This window comes from Aptenodytes forsteri, unplaced genomic scaffold (genome assembly GCF_000699145.1).
Source record: "Aptenodytes forsteri isolate BGI_AS27 unplaced genomic scaffold, ASM69914v1 Scaffold29, whole genome shotgun sequence".
Taxonomy (NCBI): Eukaryota; Metazoa; Chordata; class Aves; order Sphenisciformes; family Spheniscidae; genus Aptenodytes; species Aptenodytes forsteri.
This window is the reverse complement of record NW_008794520.1, coordinates 2,320,945-2,331,724: the sequence shown is the minus strand read 5'-3', so window position 1 is coordinate 2,331,724 and position 10,780 is coordinate 2,320,945. Positions and strand designations below refer to the sequence as shown.

Here is a 10,780-nt window from a genome sequence, read left to right as displayed (position 1 = left end):
TACCTAGCAACAACTAAAACATCGGTGTGTTATCAACTTTGTTCTCACCCCAAATCCAAAACACAGCACTGTACCAGCTACTAGGAAGGAAATTAACTCTATCCCTGCCGAAACCAGGACAACAACCCACAAGATCTACCTCTTGCTGTTACAAGAACATAGCATGACAACTGACTGCTACCTGCATCAACCCGTGCCTCTATAGCATATTATCACTGTGCGTCTGATGTAAGTATGAAAAACATAAGAAATTCTAAAAAGTTATGACATGATTTGAGAAATGCCCTAGAGGAGATATTAACTTCAGAAATTACCTGGCACAGCCAAAGCATCAAGATGTGCCTTCCACATCCCCTGCCATGCTCATTCCCCTGTCATGTACGCAGTTCACGTGCAAGTGCCTGGAATCCCCAGTTACTGGGCAATATACACAGGGGGGACAGAATGGGAAATGCTGTCTCATCTCTTGCAGTAAATACTAGTACTAAAGGGAGAGTACAGTTTAAGGGCAGTTACCCTTCTCTGTCCCTAAAGGATCCAATTTCTGTAGTTAAAATTAGAACTTGCATAGTAAGATACCTAAGTGCAATATATGCAAATTGAACAACACTTCTATTTAATAAATGTCTGGTGCAAATTAGTTTGTCCGATGCTTGTAAACTGATAGTTATGAATGTTTCCAGTTACAGTAACTGCCCTTTGGTTTAAAAGTCAAAATTTTATTTCCAAATATAGTCCTTATTTTTGGCAAAGCATAAACCTATCCAGGTTTTTTTTCCCCAATATGAAAACTTGATGTTTATAATGAGGACTTGTAGTATCTTCTGATCTTCTGTACTTTGTGAACAGTAAAGTAAGAAATCACTGAGTGACTGTACATTAAGGTTTACAGATCACAGATTAGAGGAAAAACAAAAGTATGTAAAAAAAACAACCCTGAAAACCCACAATAGCAGCTGACATCTCCGCAAGCAAATTTTTTTTGAAAAGTCTTTGAAAGAAAACTACCGAGCAGTGTTCGTCTGTATTTCTGCCAGAGGCATACAACATCAAATTTCCTCTCAAACTAATATTTTAACAACTTTCTAAAATGAATAAAGGACAGAAGTTACACTTACCCTCACCAACCATTGTCACTCCTATTGACATTCCTAAGAATTTACTTTTTGTCCAGACGTGGGCATTGACACACATCTTTCTCTCTACACATTCAGCGTAAAACCCTGAGACAGGAGGATGGTGGGACACTTGCTCAGCTACAAATTTTACTGTATAGTAGTCCAGCTCTGTTTGGCCTTCCAGATCTTTAGACAGAGTTACTTGCTCTGAGGTGGGGTGAGCAGAGAAGTTACCGCCAGCATCAGTGGCTATGTCGCTCTTCAGCATCCTCCAGGAGCAGTGAAATGTTTCCCCAATGATTGGATTGTATGGTTTCTTTGCAATAGCTCCTTTGCGACCTTCGTGAAATGAAGTGAGATAATACTCAACAAAGCGGATCATCCTCTCCTCAGGGGTAGTGCCATTTGTGATCGCAATGAAGAGATCTGGATGGGACATGAAGTCCGCATACATCTCCAACAACGACCGCTTCTCTAAAATAAAAGTGGGAAGAACCACCTGAAATAAGAGAAAACCCAGAAAGCTCTAGTAAGTAAAACAAAGAGACAGGCATTTTTATAAGGGAAGCTTTCAGGTGGAGGATTCTGTCCTGTTTTGGACACCACACTTTCAGACTGAACTTTCTTGTCCCTCTTCTAAAATGTGAGCAAAATACAGTGATCAGAGGTCCCAGAAAAGCAATTTACAAGGAGAAAAAAGCCCAGTAAGTACTATTAGGACTAAAGAGGTTGAAAGAGACTGAGCATCCCTCAAAAAACATAAAAAAGAGCTGCAAAGAGATAACGTGTTCCACATGTCTGTGGAGGAGAAAACAAGCAGGAAGGAGCTCAAACTATAGCAAGGAAGGTTCAGAGCAGAGGTTAGGAAAGGTTTTGTCTAATGGAGAGAAAAGCAGTCAAGCTATGCCAGTGCTCTTGAGAGCCTGCAGAGCCTCTCTCACCACAGCAACTAGGACAAACATCCATGAGAAATAACATAGTATAGGTTGATCCTGTACCTCTGAGCAGAGGACCTTAGACTTCCCCAGTTATATTCACCACTATAAAAAACAGCAGTCCTGTCCTTTGCTGGGCCAAGAGCAATACTGTAGAGTAAGAGGCTGCGGGTATCAGTCTTTTCCTTCCCTGTAGTGGCAACTAACCTCACATAACTAACTGTTGTAAAGAGCAACACAGGGTGTCTCAACCATGAAATCAAGACAGTCCATTTAAGTCAGCTGCATTCAGAGAGGTAGAGCACAGACCTAAGACTCGTAATAGACATACAAGTTAAGCTGAATACGCTTGCCATGTTGTTGCAACACCAGCCTGGAATATTAAAGTTGCTTTTCACTTCAGTACCCTGATATTTAAGTTAAATGCGATTCTAACAACTTCATTACCTGTTTTGAAGTCAGGCTTGTCGCATTTCAATGCTTTGCCTGCTCTGAACTAACAACAATTCTACACACACAGCCAAAAGTGACAAGTCTGTCTCCCAGTTGTGAATTTGTTCCAACTAAGAGAAAAAGATAGACCAAATCCAATCTTCAATATAAGTGAAATAATGACTTAATGAATTCCTGATTAAGCAGCAGGGTTAAGTTTGGCTGACAGGCAGCAGGTCCTGTTCATACCACCTTTTTTTTTCCCCCCTGAATTGTGAAATGTAAGCTCCATGACACAAGTGTTTCTAGCGGCCAAGTAGCTAGTGCTTAAAAAAAACATAGCTTGAAAAAAAAATAATTATAATCCATAACTCCAAGAAAGAGAGTGTTTTCCTCATTCTATGCGACCATAAAAATCCATTTTTTCTTTAGAAGTGTCTAGTGCTTATGGTAAGAAGTCTTTACAGAAGTGAATTGAACATAAGCTGGTAGCAGCCCAATTTTCCTCAGAGTTACTGCCCAAGTTGTCTAGTAGCAACTGAGCATTAATTTTTCAAAGCTGATTGCTTTTGAGATCTGCACTGAAGTGTCAAACCCACTTTTCGCCAGTATAACTTTGTCTCTCGCACTATAGTAAGCAGGAAACAGAAATGAGAACAGGACAGAGAGGTGTAAACAGACGTCTGGGGATAGATAATGGGGAACCAAAAGAAAACGTCTTTTCAGAAGCAGCACGAATACAGGTGTAGGGTTATGCGAGTTGTGTGTAAAAGCATTATCAAGTGAGAAAAAAGATCATGGAAGGAAAGCAGAAAAGACGAAAACATAAGAAGGCTGTAGAAAACAGCATGGAAAGAGTAAGGTGCAAATGCAGGAAAGAAAACAGGCTGTTACAGGAAAGCCAACAAAAACATGGTAGAAAACACAGAGAGAATATAATAGAAAAAATATGGCCAGTTGCATTAAAGAAAATCCACTCCCTTAGCATGTTTCACTTAAAACCTGCGATGTCCTGGGACATCAGATCTTGGGACCTGAAGTTGCTACAGGCCACAACTTCATCTTAAACTCAATATTGTTCAATACAGGAGTTTAAAATGGCACTTCACTTTTACTGCAGTCTTCACACTTCAGTTACTTACTCTTGTTAAGTCCATGCCGAGTTTCAGCTGAGACAAGAGATGCAAGATAACACTGCGCTGTTCTTCTACCGCTCCTAGATCATCTTCTTTATCATCACAGATATCCTCCAGCTCCTCATCTGGATTTATTTCTTCAGGTTCCTGGGATAAGAGCCATAAACATCAGCTCAAAGATGTGACCTCCAAGACAATGTCCAAAAAGGACTCCATCCTGTATTTAACTGCCCATGTATGAAAAAAAGACTAAAAAAACCCCTGCAGAAAGCTACACAATGGATTCTACCCCCAAGATAAACAACAGTTGAAGAATTTAAAGGGACATTAAGATAACTCAGTGCAGATTTAATCTAGAGGATTCAGGCTAAGTTTTCTCACCATCTCTCACACGGGTGAGGGGAAAAAAGCTTAAAAGCAAATATGACCTGTTTTCCTGTAAGTTTTGTGAGCTAACAGAATGGCAAGCATCTAACACACACAAAAATAGTGAAGCAAATGCTAGCAGAAATTCCAACCACCTCAATAACACCCCTCCACCTTCACACTACTTCAGGCTTTCCAGTGTTGCCATCATTACTCCAAAGGCTGTAGCAAATGGTAGTTCCTAGTTACTTGCTTACTGTCATGCCCGATGGCAAGCAATTAACTTATCTACAGGCTAGTCTTCACAAGCATTATCAATGGTGCTGCTAGTGCCCATACGCAACAGTAAAGGAAAAAGGAAAAGTAACTTGGAGTAGTTTTGTAAAAACAACAAACACACACACATACAAACACCACCCACGCTGGTTGTCTGTTAGTATAACTAAAGCACCCAGACAGACTAGCAGAAATTATATTAGCACCATTTTAACAACCACCACCCCACAAGCAGAAAGTCAAACGCTTCAGGTGGAAGGGATGGTGGTATTCCTAGGGCTCTGAGCAGCATCGTCCCGGGGCAAACAGCTGGAGGGAGGCAGATGCAGAGGGGAGAGGCACTGAATGCCACAGGAGGGCAGCAATATGCGTCTGCCTAAGCAAAGCCCTTTGTCCTGGACCAGCTGCCCTAGCTCAAGGCAAATTTATGAACACTCAACCACCAAAAATAGGGGGCCAAGCCCTCACGCAGAGCTCAAACCCTGATGAAAACTGCAGTATCACACGTGACTTATTTCCAAGGATGCTACGCTGTTCTGCTATCCTAAATAAGGGAGCTGGAAATATCTATGGGGAGTGATAAGACTAGTCATATCCCAAATACAGACGGTGATATACATTAAGCACTTGAACTGTAACTCACTTAATTATTAGAAGAAGGAAGGAATTAAGGGATTTATTTGAAAGCTTCTGGTTTGTTTCATGTTTTCTTTTTTCTTAAACTTAGTAGCAACTACTTGGATCCATTTAAAAATCTATAAATTATAGCAAATGAAAAAAATCTTTTCCATTTCGATTTTGCTATAAGGTATCACAGTGCTGTTGTAGAGACATACAACAGCACATTATCTTTTTGCAATGATACAGTCTCATCCAAACAACTGTGTGAAACCAACTAGTATAAGAAGAATGTAATTATGATTTTCTAGCTTAGTTAGGAAAACATGTTCTTTATCATAATCCCTGCTTTTTTTTACTTTAGTATTTTGCACTTCAAATCAATTTTGTCAGTTATAATAATACAGACTGTAGCTGTATTTCAAATACATTAAGCCATCCTGAAGTCAAGTGATGGGAGTTGCTCAGATTAAGAAAAACAGACACAGCAAGAGCTAGAAAAGAAAGACGAGGAGATTCAATAGCTGGAGACCAGCAATTTTGTGTCTCATCTACTTAGGCAGCACTTCTTGGGCCCATTTTGAGAGTGTCATGAATTCCAGTTAGGTTTTTTGCACTTCAATTTCCAGTTGTTTTAGATCAAAATGCAAGGGAATACTGAAACAACACCTTGCATTACCATCCCAGTTGGTTCCCTCCGCTTGACAGCTAGTTACAGAAAGCAACAAAAATTTATTGAAAAAGCAAGGCAGAAAGTTTCACTTACTGCAACTGCACTCACCCTCCCTCCAACACAGCTAATCAAAAAGCATGAGAAGAATTGTCATTAAATCATTTTTCACATAATACGATTGAAACGTGTACAGATATTCCTCAAAATAATTCCCCACAGAAACGGGATGTTCACATTACCTTACCCTTGTTAGCTGGCAGGGCTCCGCAATGGACTGCTCTTCTCTGACAGATGCTGGCTTGTTTATCTCTGCTGGGAAATTCTGAGCCGCTCCATTTTTGAAGTGGTTTGCCAGAGATATCTTCGGTTCCAACCAACTGATTGTCGTTCCTGAAGCAAAAGAAAGTTTGCGCTGAAACTTGCTCATCCTCTGGAAGGTCAGTAAATAGCAGTTTTCACAAAAGAGCTATTTTTTAAGGAATAAGCTGAAAGCAGCCTGTTCCTCCTGCAGCCAATCTCTTCAGCAGCCACTAAACAAAGGTGGTGCAATGAGACACCACCTTCAGTGATCATTAGCACAAACACTGCGATTGGCGAGCTGTAATACATGCAACTTGGGCTGGAGAAACTAGTTGGTGTCATGAAAGGTGTAATCAGACCTACAGGAAGAACCCACTATTATGGGAATGGTTAAGTAACCCTTACAATTTTCTTTAACTGGTACCAAAAAAAAAAAAAGCCCACCACTTACCAGCTTCTCAAACCCAGCTCAGTTCTAGACTAAAAAGAGCTAAAGCAGAAAAAGTTTTGTTGCCACTGTTTTCTCTGGAGAGGGTACTTGTCTTTTCTCCACTGCAAAGGCGGCAAGCACACACTGCTGAATAAATAATAGTTGCTCAAAAGAAAAAACAAAACACTGCAGGGCTTGGAAAGCTATTACCCACTCAATGATTCCAGCATCTCTAGTTACTCCCAGCTAGTTTATCGGAACGGATCGGGTTCCTCATTAATAATACAAATGTTCCATTCTTTTTCAAAGGCTAATAAATGTACAGATGACTCCAATCAGTTTTTACTGAAGAATACACAAACTGACAAACCATCTTGGCTGGGTTGCAAACACAGACATTATTAGGAAGACTGAATTTCTACCAACACACAGCAGTTTCCTGTGCTTAGGAACCTACACCTAGGCGGCTCTTGTCTCTTCCTATAAGATACACAATCCCTTATTTCTAGACATCTGTTACCTGGAACTAGGTCACATCCTCAACCACAACAGGCAGAGTAAGCTTAATTCAGATAAACAGCAGCATTTCCACCAGGAAAATACTGGGGCGGGAAAGAAGTCCAGCTTCGCTAATGGGACCAGACAACTTTTTCCCCAGCAAGATAGTTTATTCTCATCAAGTCTATTACTCACTAATCCATTACATAGTGAGAAATGAGAATCCCTCAGCAGTTTAACCTATTAAACAGAAGTTTCAAACAAGTCAAAAAATAAGACGCTCAGAATGTCACTGTCACGCTTACCTTTTTGAAAAGGTTTTACTCATCTTTAAGACCTCTTCATGAACAGTACCTGCTTTCTGAGCTGTAACTTTCAACACAATAATCTCTAATTGCATGTTTGAGGCCATTTTTGGGGCTGCTTTTAACCCCCAGCCCCTGCCTCTATATTAGCTTGAATTTAACAAGTAGCCTCCCTTTTATACTCGCTACCAGCTACTTCTAAAATAACCTTATTTATTATTAAGTTCTGTTTAATTTTCGCTGTTAAATAAGAGTTTTTTTTTTAAAGTGATTTGAGCTACCAGTTGTCTTTTAATCATAGAATCATAGAATCATTGAGGTTGGAAAAGACCTCTAAGATCGAGTCCAACCGTCGACCCAACACCACCACCCACTAAACCATGTCCTTAAGTGCCTCATCTGCCCGTCTTTTAAATACCTCCAGGGATGGGGACTCAACCACTTCCCTGGGCAGCCTGTTCCAATGTTTCACCACTCTTTCAGTAAAGAAATTTTTCCTTACATCCAATCTAAACCTCCCCTGGCGCAACTTGAGGCCATTTCCTCTCGTCCTATCGCTAGTTACTTGGGAGAAGAGACCATCTTTGTGAGTGGACAGGATACCACACCAATACTTCTCTTCAACTGGAAAATCATATTCAAACCTGCTCTTGACTATTTCAGGTAGCACAAGCTATCCTCTTTACTTGTGATCTCCTCCTCCCCTAAAAGTCCTCACCCATTTTTTTTAAACAGTTGTCAGTACTTCCCCTCTGCTACAACACAGACCTCTCCAAATCTATAGTCTTCACTTTCAACATTTTTCTTCAAGAGTTGCAAGTTGTTGTTGCAATTCACCTTTATGATAAAGAAGTACTTTTTTTTTTTAAATTCAGTACATTATTTCACCACTTTTAACTTTTCCTAAATTCAAGTCAATAGCTGCAACTTTCCTGTTCATCTTTAAGTCTGTGATTTGTAGTATACCTTGATGCAGTTGGGGCAGTATTTTCACTCTTCTGTTTTTTGGGGTTTTTTTCTTTGAACAATTTATAGCAAACTGGCACTCTTACATAATTTCTAATACTTGTTTTTTAAGCCTGACAAGTACTTGCCCAACACATTCTTAGCAGTCAAGTACCACTTTACCAGACCTGGAAATACTTTTTTCCACCTTGTGTTTAAATTTATGTTCTGTTAGACAAGTCTCCTCTTCATCATCACTTCTTGCCACATCTCACTCGTATCGAGCTGAAGTATGCTGACCTGCCTTTATGATTCTAGGAAGATTAATAGTGCTTGTATATATTTTATTAGATATAACAGTCTGTGTTCAAGATTTTTTTCCCTGAATCATTTTATATTTTCCTACACATAAATATAGAAGCATCTCTTGCAGCATTTGAATTCAGCCACAACCCTTTGCCTTTCTATATCAACTTCTGAAGCCTAACAAAAAGACTCCACTGGTTGAACCAGAAGGATAAGTATCCCTCCTGAGTGTGGAGGGGAAATCCCAGCTAAATAGACTTAAAAAAAAAAAAAAAATTTCTTCACAATCCTTGAAAGGAACAACTGTATTATGGTGTCTCTAGAAAGGCCACACCAGTGGGAGAGTGGAAGGCTGCAGAAAGGTGCACGCATTCTTTTAATGGTCTGTTTTTAACTCTGGCCCCAGTAATGCATCATCCAACCTGCTGCTCCTCCCCTCTCTATCCTTCTCTCTACGATATCACCAGAAATCTTCAAGATCTGGACATCTTCAAGCAATGTTTTTAGATTTGGCCATTAATAGGCAGCTACCAACTGAACAGCAGTCAGATGGACTGAGCTTTTCCTTGCATAGTTTAAAAATTTAAAAAACAAAAACACTCATCAAAAACCACCCCTATCTTCTTCAAAAATTATTACAGTGGTGCTCATTGGGCCCTATTTATCTCCCCAGGCACAATAATGGGTAAAAAAAAAAAAAAACACCAAAACAAAAAACACACCTTAGTAGCACACACACGAAAATGCCAAACAAAGACTTCTGATGTGTACCTCCCACAGTTATGCATCAATAGTTAAAAAAATTCACAGTTCTTTCAGTGTGAGTAACTTTGGAGTTCAGACAAAGATTTCAAGAGGTGGCACCCAGTTTTTCATTTTTAAAATGAAATTTTGAACTGAAATACAGAAAAAAAAAAAAAGGAAAAAACTCACAAGAAACCAGGCAGCCAGCAATTTTCTCTACCCACGTGAAACTGGATTTACTGCAACAAGTATTTTTGCAAGAAGGAAAGGATTCATATTCATTATAGGGTTCTGCTCTTTGTGAGCATCTATACCCACCTGCTGGTAAGGATCCCTTTTGTTGAGAAGCATGTTGTAACTGGAGAATATGGAAACAGTCATTTAAGCAGTTCATGGTTGCCATGGAAGTTGCTTTCAGCATTAATAGGTCTTGATCCAAGGATGTAAGGTGACCGGAGACAGGAAGGCATTCTATGCTCCTGATCAAGTCTCTCTGCTGGCCCTCAGCCTGAGACATCATCTGTCAAACAAAACAGTCATTTATCAGGTAATGGAAGTGTGTTGTGTGGTACGTGTTTAGCTGTGCACACAGAGGATCCCAAATGATTTTATGATGATAATAAAACTAAAAGGTAATAGATTATGTACAGTTAACTGTACTTTTTTTTTCTTGATGCAGCTACTAAAGAGTCATTAAATGCATGATGAAATTCCCACGGCAATACATGGCACCTTATTAACAAGCAAAAGAATATCAAAGTGACTTCAAAAAAAAAGCAGAGAGGAATTTGAACGTGATACTTGCTGCAGTAAATACCAAACACTTTCATGCTTGGTTGATAGGGACAGGGGGGAAAAACACCCCACACACTCTGTGTGAGGAGTAATTAGGCTCTGTGCTCTGCACAGCCTGGAGGAGGATCTATGAGGTACTATCCATGGGTATCGAGATCTTTTCAATCCCTAGAAGAAGAGATCCAGCACTTTAAAGGAAATTACCTGTATCACTCAGTTTGGCTCAAACCATACACGATTCTCGTTTATTGTCTGCACTGCCACCACACTTAGGATCACCATCTCACTGTTTACTTTGCGAAGGGGAAAGAAAAAGCAGCAGGATTTTCCCCTTCATTATGCGTTCAAGTTACAGCTTTCCTGGTGTGGTTGTCCCTCTCCTCCCCCAAGCTCCTTTCTTCCTTCCTTCTGACACAGAGCACCCCTACATCACAGAACCTGCAACAGCACATTTGCCCGCTTTGCCCAGAGGTACAGCGGCAAAGCACACCAGGCATCAAGCAGCACACTGTGGACTTCCAAAAACCCACGTACTTTCCTCCTTGTACTCACAGAAGCAAAATATTGCTTGATTTTGAATCATGGGGATGAGGGCAAATCTCTATACATGCTAGTCCCTTTTCTGGGGAGGTACAACAAAAGACACTAATGTAACTGGAAAGCACTACTCTGCGATCGTTACATGTTCTGGCAGCTAAGTTAAATGTAAGAACAGATTGATTTACCAGAGCAGAAGAAGAATTTCTTTAAAGAATCTGAGGTGCATTCATGCGTTTAACTGTTATGACACTGCTTAGTTTTTTAATTCACCAATCCTAGCAGTATCTTACTGATTTTTTTTTTAAGTACCTGTCGTGGTTTAACCTCAGTTGGCAACTGAGCACCAGACAGCCGCTCGCTCAC

At 40.1% G+C, this 10,780-nt stretch overlaps 1 protein-coding gene across 1 annotated transcript in view; it reads right to left on the bottom strand.

Moving 5' to 3' along the window:
- The window catches only part of OSBPL11 (oxysterol binding protein like 11), a 27,408-nt gene that overhangs the window by 9,569 nt on the left and 7,059 nt on the right, over nt 1-10,780 (bottom strand). Inside the window, exons 5-8 of the mRNA XM_009290991.1 lie at nt 9,401-9,602; nt 5,799-5,944; nt 3,628-3,768; nt 1,119-1,617 (exon numbers count right to left, since the gene is read on the bottom strand). Of these exons, the coding sequence (XP_009289266.1) occupies nt 1,119-1,617; nt 3,628-3,768; nt 5,799-5,944; nt 9,401-9,602 (988 nt within the window). The remainder of the gene's footprint in view (nt 1-1,118; nt 1,618-3,627; nt 3,769-5,798; nt 5,945-9,400; nt 9,603-10,780) is intronic.